Below are 20159 nucleotides of genomic sequence, written 5' to 3' on the forward strand. Positions count from 1 at the left end.
AATCTGTCTGTGCCTTGATTTGGAGTCAGACTGGTTTTATTTCTAGAGTAGGAATTTGTAAAACACCCCACTAATCTTCAGGTTAATGTTCTCCACTGCAATCTGTTGGATTGTAACCTGGTGTCGTGTGACTTCTGACCTGGGACAACACACAGCCTTGGGCCGACAAATGCCAGGAGATATTTGTGCTGCACTAGTGCCAGGCTATGCCCATCACCAATAAGAGACAACCTAACCACTGCACCCTGACCTTCAATGCTGTTACCATCACTGAATCCCCCGCTATCAACATCCTGGGTTTACCTTCCAATTTTTTGTTATAATTAATAGACAGGATGTGGGTATCATTTGGCTGGGCCATCATTTATTACCAGGTCCCCAACTGCCTTACGAGTCAAACACATTGCTGTGGGTCTGGAGTCACTTGTACGCCAGACCAGGTAAGGATGGCAGTTTCCTTCCCTAAAGAACATTAGTGAACCTGATGGGTTTTTCCGACAATTGACAATAGTTTCATTTGAACCATTATCACAGCCGCACTGAAGGAGGGCCCCATGGAGGACTCGAGCAGTGAGGCAATATGGGTAGAACTCAGAAACAGGAAGGATGCAGGAACAATGTTGGGGCTGTACTACAGGCCTCCCAACTGCAAGCATGAGATAGAGGTACAAATATATAGACAGATAATGGAAAGGTGTAGGAGAAACAGGGTGGTGGTGATGGGAGATTTTAATTTTCCCAACATTGACTGGGATTCACTCTGTGTTAGGGGTAAAGATGGAGCAGAATTTGTAAGGTGTGTCCAGGAGGGTTTTCTAGAGCAGCATGTATGTAGTCCAACTCGGAAGGGGCCATACTGGACCTGGTGCTGGGGAATGAGCCCAGCCAGGTGGTTGATATTACAGCAGGGGACTGCTTTGGAAATAGCGACCACAATTCCGTAAGTTTTACAATACTCATGGACAAAGATGGGGGTGGCCTTAAAGGAAGAGTACTAAACTGGGGGAAGGCCGACTATACCGAGATTTGGCAGGATCTGAGGAATGTAGATTGGGAGAAACTGTTTGAAGGTAAATCCACATTTGATATGTGGGAGGCTTTTAAGAAGAGGTTGATCAGCATGCAGGAGAGACATGTTCCTGTGAAAATGAGGAATAGAAATGGCAAGATTAGGGAACCATGGATGGCAGGTGAAATTGTGAGACTAGCCAAGAGAAAAAAGGAAGCATACGTGAGGTCTAGGCGACTGAAGACAGACAAAGCTTTGCAAGAATATCGGGAATGTAGAGCGAATCTGAAACAAGGGATGAAGAGTGCTAAGAGAGGACATGAGATATTGCTGACAAACATGGTTAAGAAAAATCCCAAAGCCTTTTATTCATATATAAAGAGCAAGAGGGTAACTAGAGAAAGGATTGGTCCACTTAAGGACAAAGAAGGAAAGTTATGTGCTGAGTCAGAGAAAATGGGTGACATTCTTAACGAGTACTTTGCATCGGTATTCACCAGGGAGAGGGACATGACGGATGTTGAGGTTAGGGATAGATGTTTGCTTACTCTCGGTCAAGTTGACATAAGGAAGGAGGAAGTGTTAGGTATCCTAAAAGACATTAAGATGGACAAGACCCCAGGTTCGGATGGGATCTATCCCAGGTTACTGTTGGAAGCGAGAGAGGAAATAGCGAGGGCTTTAACAGATATCTTTGCAGCATCCTTAGACACGGGTGAGGTCCCAGAGGACTGGAGACTTGCTAATGTTGTCCCCTTGTTTAAAAAGGGCAGCAAGGATAATCCAGGTAATTATCGACCGGTGAGCCTGACGTCAGTGGTAGGGAAGCTACTGGAGAAGATACTGAGGGATAGGATCTATTCCCATTTGGAAGAAAATGGGCTTATCAGTGATAGGCAACATGGTTTTGTGCAGGGAAGGTCCTGTCTTACCAACTTAATAGAATTCTTTGAGGAAGTGACAAAGTTGATTGATGAGGGAAAGGCTGTAGATGTCATATACATGGACTTCAGTAAGGCATTTGATAAGGTTCCCCATGGCAGGCTGATGGAGAAAGTGAAGTCACATGGGGCCCAGGGTGTGCTAGCTAGATGGATAGAGAACTGGCTGGGCAACAGGAGACAGAGGGTAGTAGTAGAAGGGAGTTTCTCAAATTGGAGACCTGTAACCAGTGGTGTTCCACAGGGATCTGTGCTGGGACCACTGTTGTTTGTGATATATGTAAATGATCTGGAGGAAGGTGCAGGTGGTCCGATCAGCAAGTTTGCTGATGACACTAAGATTGGTGGAATAGCAGATAGTGAAGGGGACTGCCAGAGATTACAGCAAAATGTAGATAGACTGGAGAGTTGGGCAGATAAATGGCAGATGGAGTTCAATCCGGGCAAATGTGAGGTGACGCATTTTGGAAGATCAAATTCAAGGGCGAACTACACAGTAAATGGAAAAGTCCTGAGGAAAATTGATGAACAGAGAGATCTGGGTGTTCGGGTCCATTGTTCCCTGAAGGTGACAACGCAGGTCAATAGAGTGGTCAAGAAGGCATATGGCATGCTTTCCTTCATTGGGCAGGGTATTGAGTACAAGAGTTGGCAGGTCATGTTGCAGTTGTATAGGACTTTGGTTCGGCCACATTTGGAGTACTGTGTACAGTTCTGGTCGCCACATTACCAAAAGGATGTGGATGCTTTGGAGAGGGTGCAGAGGAGGTTCACCAGGATGTTGTCTGGTATGGAGGGTGCTAGCTATGAAGAGAGGTTGAGTAGATTAGGATTATTTTCATTAGAAAGACGGAGATTGAGGGGGGACCTGATTGAGGTCTACAAAATCATGAGGGATATAGACAGGGTGGATAGCAAGAAGCCTTTTCCCAGAGTGGGGGACTCAATTACTAGGGGTCATGAGTTCAAAGTGAGAGAGGAAACGTTTAAGGGAGATATGCGTGGAAAGTTCTTTACACAGAGGGTGGTGGGCACCTGGAACGCGTTGCCAGCGGAGGTGGTAGACGCAGACACGTAAGCGTCTTTTAAGATGTATCTGGACAGGTACATGGTTGAGCAGGGAGAAAATGGATACAGACCCTTAGAAAATAGATGACAGGTTAGACAGAGGATCTTGATCGGCGCAGGCTTGGAGGGCCAAAGGGCCTGTTCCTGTGCTGTAGGTTTCTTTGTTCTTTATTAGACACTTAATTCCATATTTTTACTGAATTCAAATTCTGCGATCCAGGATTCCAGGATTTGAACCCAGAATGTCCCCAGAATGTTATCCGGATTAATAATGTAGCAATAATTTGATTTGATGTGGTTTATTTATTGTCATGTGTATTCTGTTACAAAATGCTATGAGAAGTGTTGTATGGCATCAGTACTCTCGGGCGCCATCTTAAAACACATAAAAGCAAACCAAAACATTGAATATAAAGGCAGAAAAATAAAGAAGTAGAGAAAGAAAGAAAGAAAGAAAGAACAAGGAAATGCAATGGAGCCATCAGCACCCCCAGTGAGGTAGATGTGGAAAGTGAATGTGCTGTATGCAAATGTGTGGATGACACTAAAATAAGTGGGAAAGTAACAAAGTGTGGAGCTGGATGAACACATCAGGCCAAGCAGCATCTCAGGAGCACAAAAGGTGACGTTTCGGGCCTAGACCCTTCATCAGAAAACTGCTAAGATTGCTGCGTTCATCCAGCTCCACACTTTGTTATCTCAGAGTTCAGTTTGGCTCTGAGAGCTGTGTGCACCTGAGATGGAACTGCTCCCTCACTGAGTTGGGCATTAATTCCCAATGACTGTGATTGTCCTGCAGGATCGAACGGATTATCACTCCCCGCCTGGCCCTGACTGCCGCCGAATTCCTGGCCTATCAATGTGAGAAGCATGTCCTGGTCATCCTGACAGATATGAGCTCATATGCTGAGGCCCTCCGTGAGGTGAGTTACCAATATACACCCAGCTCCCACACTGAAAGGTTGAGTCCAGGCCAAGGTCAAATGTGACACAGAGTCAGAGAGAAACGAGTTCACGCTCAGTTTAAGGATGGAGAGGGGTGAATCAGGACACTGACTAACAATGAAAACCCAAAAGAACTGCGGACACTGTAAATCGAAAAGAACAACAGAAGTTGCTGGAAAAGCTCAGCAGGTCCGGCAGCATCTGTGAAGGTAAAATCAGAGTTAAACGTTTCGGGTCTGGTTCTGAGGAAGAGACCAGATGCTAACAAACATGTTGAGCTGTTCTAGCAACCTCTGATAAGCAATCTCAGGGTCTATTGAGTTCTAAAAACTCCAGCTGCAGTTAGGGAAGAGGACCCAAAAACCCAGAAGGTGGGCGATCAGAGGAACACTGGAGGACTCTGGGCCTTATTCCTGTTGTGCTTTTCAGATGTAAATGTAGTTAAGGTATTTCCCCAGCCTGAAGAGGCTATGATGTGGAGGTGCTGGCGTTGGACTGGGGTTGGACAAGGTCAGAAATCACACGAGACCAGGTTATAGCCCAACAGGACTGAGACTTCAGAGACAGTAGGAAGTGCCGATGCTGGAGAATCCGAGATAACAAGATGTAGAGCTGGATGATCACAGCAGGCCAATCAGCATCAGAGGAGCAGGAAGGCTTAAGTTTCGGGCCTAGACCCTTCTTCAGGAAAATTCTGAAGAAGGGTCTAGGCCCGAAATGTCAGCTTTTGTGCTCCTGAGATGCTGCTTGGCCTGCTGTGTTCATCCAGCTCCACACTTTGATATCACAGGACTGAGGGTCCGAAAACTTGTGATTTCAAATAAACCTGTTGGATCATAACCTGGTGTTGTGCGACTTCTAAAGAGTCTGGAACTAGAGGACATAGTCTCAAGGTAAGGGGGTAGTCCTTTTAGGACAAAGGGTGAGGATTAATTACTACACTTAGAGCGTAATAAATCACTGAAATTCTCTACCCCACAGAGTTGTGGAGGCTCAGTCATTTGAGTGAGTTCAGGACAGAAATCATTAGGTTTCTGAAGTTTTTAATGGTATTTTTTAAATCTGATTTAGTTTGATTTGATGCGTTAGTGCTGTGTGTACCGAGTGGAAACTGTTGTCTTACCTGCTCTACAGTCAAATCATACCACACAAAGTACATCAGGGTAGCAGAACAGAGTACAGGGTGCAGTGTTACAGCTGCAGAGAGGGTGCACAGGGAGAGGGATTAACATTAACATTTGAGATGTCCGCTCAAAAGTCTGATAACAGCAGGGAAGAAGCTGTTCTTGAATCTGTTTGTATGTGTATTTAAACTTTTATAGCTACTGTTCAACGGGAGAGGGTGGAAGAGAATACAATGGGTGGGAGGGGTCTTTGTTGATGTTCAGAGATAATGGGAACTGCAGATGCTGGAGAATCCGAGATAACAAAGTGTGGAGCTGGATGAACACAGCAGGCCAAGCAGCATCTCGGGAGCACAAAAGCTGACGTTTCAGGCCTCTCTGATGAAGGGTCTAGGCCCGAGACATCAGCCTTTGTGCTCCTGAGATGCCGCTTGGCCTGCTGTGTTCATTCAGCTCCACACTTTGTTATCTTGGATGATGTTGGTTGCTTTCCCGAGGCACTGGGAAGTGTAGATGGAGGATTGTCAATGGATGGAGGATTGCTTTGTGCGATGGGCCGGCTGTGTTCACGACTCTCTGTAATTGCTCACAGCCCTAGGTAGAGCAGTTGCTGTACTACACTGCGATGCACCCAGACAGAATCCTTTCCATGGTGCATCTATAAGAATCTGCTAGAGACTTTATAGACATATTGAATTTCCATCAAGGGACACAGAAATATTGCAGGAGGATGACCCTGAGGTAGAAGGCAATCCATAAACTCATTGCAGGATAGGACTGGGTTCGATGGGTGGAATGACCTCCTCCTGACCTTTCCTCGTCTTGCACAAACTCAGATTGGCTCAAAGCTCTTCATGACCGATGAAGCAGAATGGTTGCGAAGCGTACCTTGGCCCAGGAATGGGGGGGGCACAGTTTAATGTCTGGCCTGACCAAATCCAGGGGCCACACCCAGGCCTGGAGGCTCTCCAGGCGGGAGGACATTCCTGGATTCACTCCCATCTGGAAACGGTCCGCGGGAAGTCATTCAAATCGAGTCGGGGCACAGCCTACACTTTGGCCTAGGAATGGGACACAACTTGGACATTGGCCTGACCGAGTCTGGGACCACACCCGGGTGACAGGACATCCTGGATTCACTCTCTTCCAAAAATGGTCCATTTCGCAGTCAGCACAGATTTGTGCGCGGGAGGTCACGACCGACAAATCTTTTAGATTTTTGAGACAATTTGTGGTTTGGGTTGTGAATGAGGTTGTAGACTTGCTTGCCGAGCTGATGTGTTTGGCTGCAGGTGCTTCGGCCTCCTGCTTGGTAACACTGTCGGTGCGCCTTCGGTGAAGTGCCAGTGTGCTGTCCCGCTTATTATTTTTATGCCTCAGTCTGTTGGGGTGTCTGGTTTTACTTTCGGTTCTGTTTCTCAGTGGTTTGTACACAGGTCTAATTCAATGTAAAAACCCAAAGAACTGCGGATGCTGTAAATCAGGAACAAAAACAGAAGTTGTTGGAAAAGCTCAGCATCTGTGAAGAAAAAAACAGAGTTAATGTTTCGGGTCTGGTGACCCTTCCTCAGACTGTACCAAAAACCAACAACCACCCTACGACAGCAACTGATGAATGTACAGGACCCCATACCCAGGAATTGAGTATAGGAGCAAAGAGGTCCTTCTGCAGCTGTACAGGGCCCTGGTGAGATCGCACCTGGAGTATTGTGTGCAGTTTTGGTCTCCCAATTTGAGGAAGGACATTCTTGCTTTTGAGGGAGTGCAGCATAGGTTCACAAGGTCAATTCCCGGAATGGCGGGACTATCATACGTTGAAAGATTGGAGCGACTGGGCTTGTATACTCTTGAGTTTAGAAGGATGAGAGGGGATCTGATTGCGCCATATAAGATTATTAAGGGATTGGACACTGTGGAGGCAGGAAGCATGTTTCTGCTGATGGGGGAGTCCAGGACCAGAGGACACAGTTTAAAAATAAGGGGTAGGCCAGTTAGAACAGAGTTGAAGAAAAACCTCTTCACCCAGAGAGTGGTGGATATATGGAATGCTCTGCCCCAGAAGGCAGTGGAGGCCAAGTCTCTGGATACTTTCAAGAAAGAGATGGATAGAGCTCTTAAAGATAGTGGAATCAAGGGTTATGGGGATAAGGCAGGAACAGGATACTGATTGTGGATGATCAGCCATGATCATAATGAATGGTGGTGCTGGCTCGAAGGGCCGAATGGCCTACTGCAGCACTTATTGTCTATTGTCTATAAAACCAGCAAAACTGGGGTAATGGACAAACTACCATGCAAGGTCTGTGAGAAACATTACACAGGCCAGACTGGAAGAAAACTGACAATAAAGGATACACCAACACCATCTAGCCTCCAAGGGACATGACCAATTCTCACCCGTCTCGCTACACGTGACGAAGAGGGACACGAATTCAACTGGGACAACACATCCATAACAGCACAAGCCAAACAGAAGCACACCAGGGAATTCCTGGAGGCCCAGCATGCCAACTGGAACTCCATCAACAAACACACGGATTTAGACGCTGTGTACAAACCACTGAGAAACAGAGCCAGAAGTGATACCAAACACCCCAACAAACTGAGACATATAAATAACATGTGGGACAGAACACCGATACTTCACAGGAGGCCCACTGATGGTGTTACCTCGCAGAGGAACGAAACATTCGCAACCAAACGCACTGGCTCGGCGAGCAAGTCTACAACTTCAAATCTTCTGGAGTTCTTCGAAGAGGTAACCACAATGATTAAAAAGGCTAGGGCAATGGATGTTGTCTATAATGACTTTGACAAGTTCCCACATAGCAGGCTAGATATGAAGGTTAGGTTTCATGGGATCCAGGGTGAGGTAGCTAATTGGATTCAAAACTGACTTGATGACGGGAAGCAGAGGGAGATGGTTGAAGGCTGTTTCTCGGACTGGAGGCCTGTGACTCGTGGTGTGCCACAGGGGTCTGTGCTGGGACCTTTGTTATTTACACGAATGATCCAGATGTGAATGTACAAGGCATGATTAGAAAGTTTGCCAACGATACAAAAATAGGAGGTATCGTTGACAGCGAGGAAAGTAATCAAAAATTACAGCAAGATCATGATTAGATGGGGAAGTGGGCTGAGGATTGGCAAATGCAGTTCTACACAGGCAAGCGTGAGGCGTTGCACTTTGGAAAGTCAAACCAAGGCAGGACTTATACAGTAAATGGGAAGGTCCTGAGGAGTCAGAGATAATGGGAACTGCAGATGCTGGAGAATTCCAAGATAATAAAATGCGAGGCTGGATGAACACAGCAGGCCAAGCAGCATCTCAGGAGCACAAAAGCTGACGTTTCGGGCCTAGACCCTTCATCAGAGAGGGGGATGGGGAGAGGGATCTGGAATAAATAGGGAGAGAGGGGGAGGCGGACCGAAGATGGAGAGTACAGATTCCCTGAGGTTGGACCGGAGGGAGGAGGGTAACTTCTTCAGGTTAGGCATCCCTGTCCTGAGGAGTGATGTGGAACAGAGGGACCTAGGAGTACCAGCACATAGTTCGTTGAAAGCGGTGTCGCAGGTGGACAGGGTGGTGAAGAAGGCATTTAGCGTGCTGGCCTTCATCGGTCAAGGCATCGAGTACTGGAGTTGGGACGTTATGTTACAGTTGTATACATCATTGGTGAGGCTGCACATTGAGTATTGTCTACAGTTTTGATCATCATGATACGGGAAAGACATAGTTAAACTGGAAAGTGTGCAAAGAAGATTTACGAGGATGTTGCCAGGACTAGTAGGCCTGAGTTACAGGGAGAGGTTGGCCAGGATAGGACTTTATTCCTTGGAACGTAGGGTAACGAGGGGTGACCTTATTGAGGTGTATAAAGTCATGAGGGGGATAGATAAGATGAATGGATATAGTCTTTTTCTCAGGGATGGGAACTTGATAACGAGAGGGCATTGGTTTAAGGTGAGAGGGCACCGATTTAAGAAGGTCCTGAGGGGCAGCTTCTTCACACAGAGAGTGGTGTGTATGCGGAATGGGCTGCCAGAGAGAGTGGTTGAGGCAGGTACCACAGTGACATTAAATAAACATTTGGATAGGTACATGGATGGGAAGGATTGAGAGGGATATAGAACAAATGTGGGCAGTTGGAAGATGCTGAGTGGGCGCCACGGTCAGCACGGACCAGTTTGGGCCGAAGGGCCTGTTTCCCTGCTGCATTATTCTATGACTCTAAATGACGGGCCAAAATCCTGGAATTCCCTCCCCGATGGGTCAACCCCCAGCACATGGACTGCATGAAAGGGCAGTTCACCACCACCTTCTCACGGGCAACACAGGGAACGGGCCAATAAATGCCGGGCACAGGCAGTGACACCCCCGTCTCGTGAATGAATCAGAGAAAACGCAGAAGGCAGTGTGCACACAGCAAGATCCCAGAAACAGTAACGTTCTGATGATATCCAAGCGGCAGGTCGGGCAGCGTTGGTGGAGCAGACAATGGAGGTTTGTGGTTGCACTGGGGGGTTGCAGAGGGAGATTCACCAGGATGTTGCCTGGGACGGGCCATTTCAGCGATGGTGAGAGGCTGGAGAAGTTCAGGTTGTTACCTTTGGAGCAGAGAAGGTTGAGGGGGGTGGGCACCTGATGGAGGTGTATAAGCTTATGAGGGGCATGGACAGGGTGGATAGAAAGCAGACGTTCCTCTGGGCTAGGGGGTCACTAAGAAGGGGGCATAATTTTAAGGTGAAAAGCGGGAGCTTTAGAGGGGAGTTGAGGAAGACCTTTCCTCCCAGAGGGTGGTGGGTGTATGGAACGCACTGCCTGAGAGGACAGCACAGGCAAGAAAGCTCACAACCTTTAAAAAGTGATCAATACAGTCAGAACAATCAAGACTATGGGCCTAGTGTGGGAGAACAGGACAAGAGTAGGTAGTTGTGTAGTTTGGCAGTACAGAATTGATGGGCCAAAGGGGCTTTTTCTGTGCTGTATGATTCGAGAATTCATGCTTTAACTGATGCTGCAGGCAGATAGGCATTAAGTAGAGGCAGCAGGAGAGAGGGAGTGAGCAAATGAAGGAATGGAAGGAATGGTTGGAACACACTTAACAAAGAGGGAGCAGGAATGGGGCTAGTCCAGAGACAAAAGATGGACTGAAGGGTAGCGTAAGCAGGTTCAGAATCAGCAGCAAAGGCTGCTGTGCTAAAGACGGCGTGTTGGGGTGATTGTTGGACTGAATGTTGAGCCCAGAAAGCTGTAAATTGCCTGAATGAGAGCTCGAGAGGTGGTTTTGTTGAGGGGGCGGTGAGGGTCGAGAGTGTGGCGTAGGAGTCAGAAGAGGAAGAGGTCAGATCACCAGTAAAGGGGCAAGAACCTCAGGGTGATTCCCATTTCCCATTGGACACGAATGTTTCATACGGAGAGATCGCCCAGGCCCAGAGTAAAGACCGTGGAAAAGTACAGCACTGAGACAGAGAGAAATGCTCAGACTGGTGACAGAAATCTGAGTCCAAGTGGAAGGCTTTAGGGAGCATCTGAAAGGAGGAACGAGAAGCTGTTAGGACCCAAACAGACAAACAGGTTTAAAGAGAGAATGCCACAGTTTGGCAGCTGAAGAGCCATTGAAGCAGAAATGAAAGGCACGAGAGGTCTCAAACAGTGTGACCTTTATCATTCCATCCATATTCACAAATGTCGAGGTCGGCATTGTAGATCAGAACCGATTTAATCTTCCGATTCTAGAAACGGAATTTCAGTTAATCCAAGAAGGATATCTGGATTTTCCTGGAGCAGGAAGGGGGCCGGGAGATAGGAGACAGTGGAGGGGCTGAAGGGAAGTGTGGGTGGATGCAGTAGAGACGCTGTGCCGGTTTGCAGCTCGATAATAAATGGAATGGTGGCACGCCAAGTGTTTCACCCCCTGCCCCCACTTTCCCGATTTCCATCCCACCCCATGCAGGTCTCTGCAGCTCGTGAGGAGGTTCCTGGAAGACGGGGTTTCCCTGGCTACATGTACACAGACTTGGCCACGATCTATGAGCGAGCTGGGCGAGTGGAGGGCAGGAACGGCTCGATCACACAAATCCCCATCCTCACCATGCCCAATGACGGTGAGTGAGCGATCGGTGTAGGTTGGGGTGGGTGCGGGGGTGTGTTGCAGGGGGGTTAAACTCTCATGGGGCTGGATCTTTCAGAGAGGCTCATGAACAAGGTCAGGACAACGGACCCTCTGATCCTCCCTTACTCTCTAACCGGACCCTCCGATCCTCCCTTACTCCCCTGCAACCGCAGGAAGTGCTACACCTGCCCCCACACCTCCTCCCTCACCCTATCCCAGGCCCCAAGATGACATTCCACATTAAGCAGACGTTCACCTGCACATCTGCCAATGTGGTATACTACATCCATTGTACCCGGTTTGGCATCCTCTACATTGGGGAAATCAAGCAGAGAACCTCTGCTCGGTTCGGAACAAACAACTGCACCTCCCAGTCACGAACCATTTTAACTCCCTCTCCCATTCCTTAGACAACATGTCCATCATGGGCCTCCTGCAGTGCCACAATGATGCCACCCGAAGGTTGCAGGAACAGCAACTCATATTCCGCTTGGGAACCCTGCAGCCCAATGGTATCAATGTGGACTTCACAAGCTTCAAAATCTCCCCTCCCCCCACCGCATCCCAAAACCAGCCCAGCTCTTCCCCTCCCCCCACTGCATCCCAAAACCAGTCCAGCCTGTCTCTGCCTCCCTAACCTGTTCTTCCTCCCACCCATCCCTTCCTCCCACCCCAAGCCGCACCCCCATCTACCTACTAACCTCATCCCACCTCCTTGACCTGTCCATCTTCCCTGGACTGACCTATCCCCTCCCTACCTCCCCACCTATACTCTCCTCTCCACCTATCTTCTTTTCTGTCCATCTTCGGTCCGCCTCCCCCTCTCTCCCTATTTATTCCAGAACCCTCACCCCATCCCCCTCTCTGATGAAGGGTCTAGGCCCGAAACATCAGCTTTTGTGCTCCTGAGATGCTGCTTGGCCTGCTGTGTTCATCCAGCTCCACACTTTGTTATCTCGGATTCTCCAGCATCTTCAGTTCCCATTATCACTCATTCTTCAACAGCATGACTTTGCCTGCAATGATTGAGACTGATCTCCCTGAGGGGACAGGAAGCCAGAGTGGCGCAGCCAGTGGGCACACACACACACACACACACACATGCAGAACAGATAGAACATTACAGCACAGTACAGGCCCTTCGGCCCTCGATGTTGTGCCGACCTGTCGTACCGATCTCAAGCCCATCTAACCTACACCATTCCATGTACGTCCATATGCTTGTCCAATGACGACTTAAATGTACCTAAAGTTGGCGAATCTACTACCGTTGCAGGCAAAGCGTTCCATTCCCTTACTACTCTCTGAGTAAAGAAACTACCTCTGACATCTGTTCTATATCTTTCACCCCTCAATTTAAAGCTATGCCCCCTCGTGCTCGCCGTCACCATCCTAGGAAAAAGGCTCTCCCTATCCACCCTATCTAACCCTCTGATTATTTTATATGTTTCAATTAAGTCACCTCTCAACCTTCTTCTCTCTAATGAAAACAGCCACAAGTCCCTCAGCCTTTTCTTGTCAGACCTTCCCTCCATAGCAGGCAACATCCTAGTAAATCTCCTCTGCACCCTTTCCAAAGCTTCCTCACACACAGTCTTACACACACACACACACACACCGGACAGTGACACACTCGGCTGGGCACCATTGTGTCTCTCCTTGCAACGTTCACCACCAAAACAGAAAAGCCTCCCCTACCCTCCAGTCCTCTACATCCCTACTCCCCACACCTCCATTCCCTCATCCTTCCACACCCCCACCCCTCCACTCCCACACCTCCATTCCCTCATCCTTCCACGCCCCCACCCCTCCACTCCCCACACCTCCATTCCCTCATCCTTCCACACCCCCACCCCTCCACTCCCCACACCTCCATTCCCTCATCCTTCCACACCCCCACCCCTCCACTCCCACACCTCCATTCCCTCATCCTTCCACGCCCCCACCCCTCCACTCCCCACACCTCCATTCCCTCATCCTTCCACACCCCCACCCCTCCACTCCCACACCTCCATTCCCTCATCCTTCCACGCCCCCAGCCCTCCACTCCCACACCTCCATTCCCTCATCCTTCCACACCCCCACCCCTCCACTCCCACACCTCCATTCCCTCATCCATCCACACCCCCACCCCTCCACTCCCACACCTCCATTCCCTCATCCCTCCACTCCCACACCTCCATTCCCTCATCCTTCCACACCCCCACCCCTCCACTCCCACACCTCCATTCCCTCATCCCTCCACTCCCACACCTCCATTCCCTCATCCTTCCACACCCCCACCCCTCCACTCCCACACCTCCATTCCCTCATCCTTCCACTCCCACACATCCATTCCTCATCCTTCCACTCCCCACACCTCCATTCCTCATCCTTCCACTCCCCACACCTCCATTCCTCATCCTTCCACTCCCCACACCTCCCTTCCTCATCCTTCCACTCCCACACCTCCATTCCCTCATCCTTCCACTCCCACACCTCCATTCCTCATCCTTCCACTCCCCACACCTCCATTCCTCATCCTTCCACTCCCACACCTCCATTCCTCATCCTTCCACTCCCCACACCTCCATTCCTCATCCTTCCACTCCCACACCTCCATTCCTCATCCTTCCACTCCCCACACCTCCATTCCTCATCCTTCCACTCCCCACACCTCCATTCCTCATCCTTCCACACCCCCACCCCTCCACTCCCACCCCTCCATTCCCTCATCCTTCCACACCCCGACCCCTCCACTCCCCACACCTCCATTCCCTCATCCTTCCACACCCCCACCCCTCCACTCCCCACACTTCCATTCCCTCATCCTTCCACACCCCCACCCCTCCACTCCCCACCCCTCCATTCCCTCATCCTTCCACACCCCCACCCCTCCACTCCCCACCCCTCCACTCATCTACTCCTCCACTCACCACCCCTCCACTCCCCACCCCTCCACTCACCTACTCCTCCACTCCCCACCCCTCCACTCTCTATCCCTCCACTCCCCACCCCTCCACTCCCCTGCTCCTCCACTCCCCACCCCTCCACTCACCTACTCCTCCACTCCCCACCCCTCCACTCCCCACCCCTCCACTCACCTACTCCTCCACTCCCTACCCCTCCACTCACCTACTCCTCCACTCCCCACCCCTCCACTCCCCACCCCTCCACTCCCCTGCTCCTCCACTCCCCACCCCTCCACTCTCTATCCCTCTACTCCCCACTCCTCCACTCCCCATTCCTCCACTCCCCTGCTCCTCCTTTCCCCACCCCTCCACTCCTCACCCCTCTACTCTCCAGCTCTCCACTCTCCACTCCCCTCCCCACCCCTCCACTCTCCACCACTCCACTCCCCACCCCTCCACTCCCCTACCCCTCCCCCCTCCACCCCTTCACTCTCCCCCCCGCCACCCTCGCTGCCCCTCCACTCCTCCACCTCTCCCCTCCCCACCCTTCCACACCCCATTCCTCCACTCCCCTACCCCTCCAATCCCCACTCCTCCTTTCCCCCATCCCTCCATTCCCCACTCCTCCTCTCTCCCATCCCTCCACTCCTCCATCCCTCACTCCCCATCCCTCCACTCCCCCATCCCTCCAATCCCCACTCCTCCAATCCCTCATCCCTGCACTTCCCCATTTTTCCTGTCTCCCATCACTCCATTCCTCTCCCACTCCTCACAATATGGCTGTGACCAGCACATGGACTGCTGCGGTTCATGAAAATACATCGCCACCAACTTCTCAAGGGGCAGCTAGAGATGGGGCAATAAAAGCTTGTCCCAGCCAGTGACTCCCAATCCCAAAGGGTAAATAAATGGAAGGACTGTACCGAGAGTGTGGAGATCCTGTGCTTTCTGTGAGAGCTGTGTAAAGACCATGCGATCTGTTGCAGATATCACCCACCCGATCCCAGATCTGACAGGGTTTATCACTGAAGGACAGATCTACGTGGACAGACAAATACACAACAGGCAGGTATGTGGGATCGGTTCCAGGTGAGAATCCACTCCTCCTCGTGCAAGTGGTCACTGCTGGATCACGGGTGGCAGAGGAATTGTCAAACTGAGCTCTGAGAGTGGTATCCAGGGAGATATGAAGTGAGGCATGTGGAGGGGGGATAAGTGAGGGGCATGCAGAGGGAGTATGGGAGGAGGATGGGGGTGCGGAGGGAAACGGGGAGAGCGTATGGAAGGAAATGGCAGTGGTGGGATGATGAATTGGGATGGGAATGGAGATGGGAAGGGACTGGGGAGTCACGCAAGGAGAAGGGTGATGAGTGGAGATGGGATGAATAGTGGGGATGGAAGGAGGGATAGGACAGGTCTGGGGGTTGTGAAGTGGTTTGGGGAGGGCGTGATGCGGAAGTCAGATGGGGAGGTATTTGGGGATGTGAATGGGTAGGGGAATGGGGAAAGTGGAATAGGGAGGGGAATGGAGAGGGGGAATGGAAGAAGAATGGGGAGGAGGAATGGAGGGGATGGGTGGGCGAAGAGGGAGGAGGATGGGGAGTTGAACGGGGAGGGGAATTGAGAAAGTGGAATGGGGAGGGGGAAGGCGATAGGGGTAAAGAGACATGGATGAGGAGGGGTTTGGGGAGGGGAATGGGAAGGTGGATTGGGGCACGCAGAGTGGGATGGGGTGGAATGGGAGGGGTTTGGGTAGGTGGATGGGGAGGGTGATGGAGCAGGGGATTGGGAGGGGGAGGGGTGCAGGATGGCAAGAGAAATGGGGAAAGGGGAACAGAGAGTGGGACGGGGAGTGGAATAAGGATGGGGAAGTTGGATGGGGAGGGCTTTGGCGTGGTTTTTGGGAAGGGGGTCGGGAAGGGGAAGAGGAATGTGGAGGGGGGTAGGGAGGTAGATGAGGAGGGAAGGGAGAAAGGGTTGAGCGGAGTGTTTAAAGGGAAATATTGAGGATGGGGTCTAACAGGAGAGGGGGGATGATGTGAGTGAGGGGAGCGGTGAGGAGGGTGGGGATTGGCACAGGGTGTCATGGTAATGATGATTAAGGATCTTAACTCTCTCCCCTCCTGAGGATCAGTGATGGCGAGTTGACGTGACACCCTGTGTCAGGGATAAACCCACTCTCCCGAGCTGGCTATTTAAAGGAGTGAATTATTTCGTTGCATTTGGCCTTTTCTGGCCCTGTAGCCCTGCTACCCCCTCCTTCTCTGCTGATCGGGGATTGAGGTGGAGACTCCGCTCCTGTCGGGGAGGGTGGGGGAAGGAGGAGGGTGGTGTAGGATTAAATATCCCCAGACTCAGTGATGAAGCCAGCCTCCACTGTGATAAATCCCACTGGGTTCACTAATTGCTGGTAAGCCTGCTGTCTCTCAGGGGCAGTAAATCTGTGGAATTCTCTCCTGTTGGGACTCAATCATTTGTTATATTGAAGGCTGAGACAGACAGGTTTTTACTCTGTAAGGGGGATCAGGGTGGTGGAAAAGGCACGAAAGTTGAGGATGATCACATCAGCCATGATTGAATGGCGGAGTGGATTCGATGGGCTGAATGGGCTAATTTCTGCTCCTGTGGTCTTAACACTAACAGTAGTGTGGTTGACGATGAACTGCTGTCTGAAGTCGCCTTCTCCGTGGTCCCAAAAGCTTGTGATAATGGAGCAGAACAGCTAAAGATCCACCCTGCGGGCAGTTAGCGGTGGGCAGCATTTCCAAAGATACTTCAGAGACTTTTAAGCAACTCTTGGACAGGCACATGGAGGATAGTAAAATGTACGGTATGCAGGGTAGATTGATCATGAGACAATAGGTCAGCACAACATCATGGGCCGAAGGGCCTGTACTGTTCAACATTCTATGTTCTATGTTCTACGTTCTACATTCTAAGTTCTCGTTCTATGTTCCATGTTCTATGTTCTACGTTCTACAGTGTACGTTCTATGCTCTATGTTCTATGTCCTATACCCCATTGTAAAGGAGCTGATGATGGAAAGGCTGTGTTTCCTACATTGCCCCCTTCAGGCAGTGAGTCCCATAACAGTGTAAGCGAAAACATTGCAAGTCATCACCCTGGGATTCTGTCACAGCTTATTTTCAATCTGTTTGCTCAGGCCACTGACCAACCTGCTCTGATTCGTGGAGTTTGTGGGTTATATTGTAGGCCTGTAACTGACTGGCGCTATCTGATCCTTGCAGTGACCAGTGTGTGGTCTGATAGACTGATGGTCTGATTCAGCCCAGGCTCCCAATTTTGGCTGTGTATCCCTCACCGTGCTCTGTTTCCCACTTTCAGATCTACCCACCAATTAACGTGCTGCCCTCTCTGTCCCGCCTGATGAAATCAGCCATTGGAGAGGGGATGACTCGCAAAGACCATGCCGATGTGTCCAATCAGCTGGTAAGCAGGGGTAGGGGTCATGGAGGACAGCAGGGAGAGACACCAACATTAACTGCTGTGAACAGGAGAGGAGATCTCAGAGGCAGCATTCAAATAAGATTGAATGGATTAGTGAGATAGGTTAGTGTACACAGTGAGACAGGGTTGATAGGGAGAGTAGTTAGTGAGGAGAAAGGGAGGAGGGGGCAATGGCCTAGTGGTATTACCCCAAGCTTTATTCATCCACAAAAACTGAGCTAATGTTCTGGGGAATCAGGTTCAAGTCTCATCTCGGTAGTTGGTGTGATTTTAAGTTTTAAGAAATGGAATTAAGATCCAAAGGTGTTGATAGCCATGAGTCCATTGTTAATCATTGTCCCCAAAAAAAACCCATCTAGCTCACTGATGCCATTTTGGGAAGGAAATCTGGCCTACACGTGACCCCAGACCCACAGCAACAGGGTTGACTCTTCACTGCCCCCTGAGCAATTAGGGATGGGCAATAGATGCTGTTCTAGTGATGCCCATATCCTGTGAAAGAACAAACAAGGGGGAGTGAGGTAGGACTGGGGAGAGAGTAAAATGATATGAAGAGGGAGTGAGGTAGGAGTGAGGCTAGAGTAAAATGGGATTGAAGAGGGAGTGAGGTAGGATGGGGGAGAGAGTAAAATGGGATTGAAGAGGGAGTGAGGTAGGACTGGGGAGAGAGTAAAATGGGATTGAAGAGGGAGTGAGGTAGGACTAGGGAGAGAGTAAAATGGGATTGAAGAGGGAGTGAGGTAGGACTGGGGAGAGAGTAAAATGGGATTGAAGAGGGAGTGAGGTAGGATGGGGGAGAGAGTAAAATGGGATTGAAGAGGTAGTGAGTTAGGACTGGGGAGAGAATAAAATGGGATTGAAGAGGGAGTGAGGTAGGACTGGGGAGAGAATAAAATGGGATTGAAGAGGGAGTGAGGTAGGATGGGGGAGAGAGTAAAATGGGATTGAAGAGGGAGTGAGGTAGGACTGGGGAGAGAGTAAAATGGGATTGAAGAGGGAATGAAGTAGGACTGGGGAGAGAATAAAATGGGATTGAAGAGGGAGTGAGGTAGGACTGGGGAGAGAGTGAAATGGGATTGAAGAGGGAGTGAGGTAGGACTGGGGAGAGAGTAAAATGGGATTGAAGAGGGATTGAAGTAGGACTGGAGAGAGAGTAAAATGGGATTGAAGAGGGAGTGAGGTAGGACTAGGGAGAGAGTGAAATGAGATTCAAGAGGGAGTGAGGTAGGACTGGGGAGAGAGTAAAATGGGATTGAAGAGGGAGTGAAGTAGGACTGGGGAGAGAGTAAAATGGGATTGAAGAGGGAGTGAGGTAGGACTGGGGAGAGAGTAAAATGGGATTGAAGAGGGAGTGAGGTAGGACTAGGGAGAGAGTAAAATGGGATTGAAGAGGGAGTGAGGTAGGACTGGGGAGAGAGTAAAATGGGATTGAAGAGGGAGTGAGGTAGGATGGGGGAGAGAGTAAAATGGGATTGAAGAGGGAGTGAGGTAGGACTGGGGAGAGAATAAAATGGGATTGAAGAGGGAGTGAGGCAGGACTGGGGAGAGAATAAAATGGGATTGAAGAGGGAGTGAGGTAGGATGGGGGAGAGAGTAAAATGGGATTGAAGAGGGAGTGAGGTAGGACTGGGGAGAGAGTAAAATGGGATTGAAGAGGGAATGAAGTAGGACTGGGGAGAGAATAAAATGGGATTGAAGAGGGAGTGAGGTAGGACTGGGGAGAGAGTGAAATGGGATTGAAGAGGGAGTGAGGTAGGACTGGGGAGAGAGTAAAATGGGATTGAAGAGGGATTGAAGTAGGACTGGAGAGAGAGTAAAATGGGATTGAAGAGGGAGTGAGGTAGGACTAGGGAGAGAGTGAAATGAGATTCAAGAGGGAGTGAGGTAGGACTGGGGAGAGAGTAAAATGGGATTGAAGAGGGAGTGAAGTAGGACTGGGGAGAGAGTAAAATGGGATTGAAGAGGGAGTGAGGTAGGACTGGGGAGAGAGTAAAATGGGATTGAAGAGGGAGTGAGGTAGGATGGGGGAGAGAGTAAAATGGGATTGAAGAGGGAGTGAGGTAGGACTGGGGAGAGAGTAAAATTGGATTGAAGAGGGAGTGAGGTAGGACTGGGGAGAGAGTAAAATGGGATTGAAGAGGGAGTGAGGTAGGACTGGGGAGAGAGTAAAATGGGATTGAAGAGGGAGTGAGGTAGGACTGGGGAGAGAGTGAAATGGGATTGAAGAGGGAGTGAGGTAGGACTAGGGAGAGAGTAAAATGGGATTGAAGAGGGAGTGAGGTAGGACTGGGGAGAGAGTAAAATGGGATTGAAGAGGGAGTGAGGTAGGACTGGGGAGAGAGTAAAATGGGATTGAAGAGGGAGTGAGGTAGGACTGGGGAGAGAGTAAAATGGGATTGAAGAGGGAGTGAGGTAGGACTGGGGAGAGAGTAAAATGGGATTGAAGAGGGAGTGAGGTAGGACTAGGGAGAGAGTGAAATGGGATTGAAGAGGGAGTGAGGTAGGACTAGGGAGAGAGTAAAATGGGATTGAAGAGGGAGTGAGGTAGGATGGGGGAGAGAGTAAAATGGGATTGAAGTGGGTGTGAGGTAGGATGG

General features: G+C 50.0%; 1 protein-coding gene across 1 annotated transcript in view; it reads left to right on the forward strand.

Annotated features, from left to right (window-relative positions):
- Nucleotides 1–20159, forward strand: part of LOC125455611 (V-type proton ATPase subunit B-like) — a 60932-nt gene that overhangs the window by 37385 nt on the left and 3388 nt on the right. Inside the window, exons 9-12 of the mRNA XM_059650658.1 lie at nt 3818–3941; nt 11045–11195; nt 15081–15163; nt 17440–17544. Coding sequence (XP_059506641.1) covers nt 3818–3941; nt 11045–11195; nt 15081–15163; nt 17440–17544 — 463 coding nt within the window. The remainder of the gene's footprint in view (nt 1–3817; nt 3942–11044; nt 11196–15080; nt 15164–17439; nt 17545–20159) is intronic.

Source organism: Stegostoma tigrinum, chromosome 1 (assembly GCF_030684315.1).
Source record: "Stegostoma tigrinum isolate sSteTig4 chromosome 1, sSteTig4.hap1, whole genome shotgun sequence".
In the NCBI taxonomy this organism is placed as follows: Eukaryota; Metazoa; Chordata; class Chondrichthyes; order Orectolobiformes; family Stegostomatidae; genus Stegostoma; species Stegostoma tigrinum.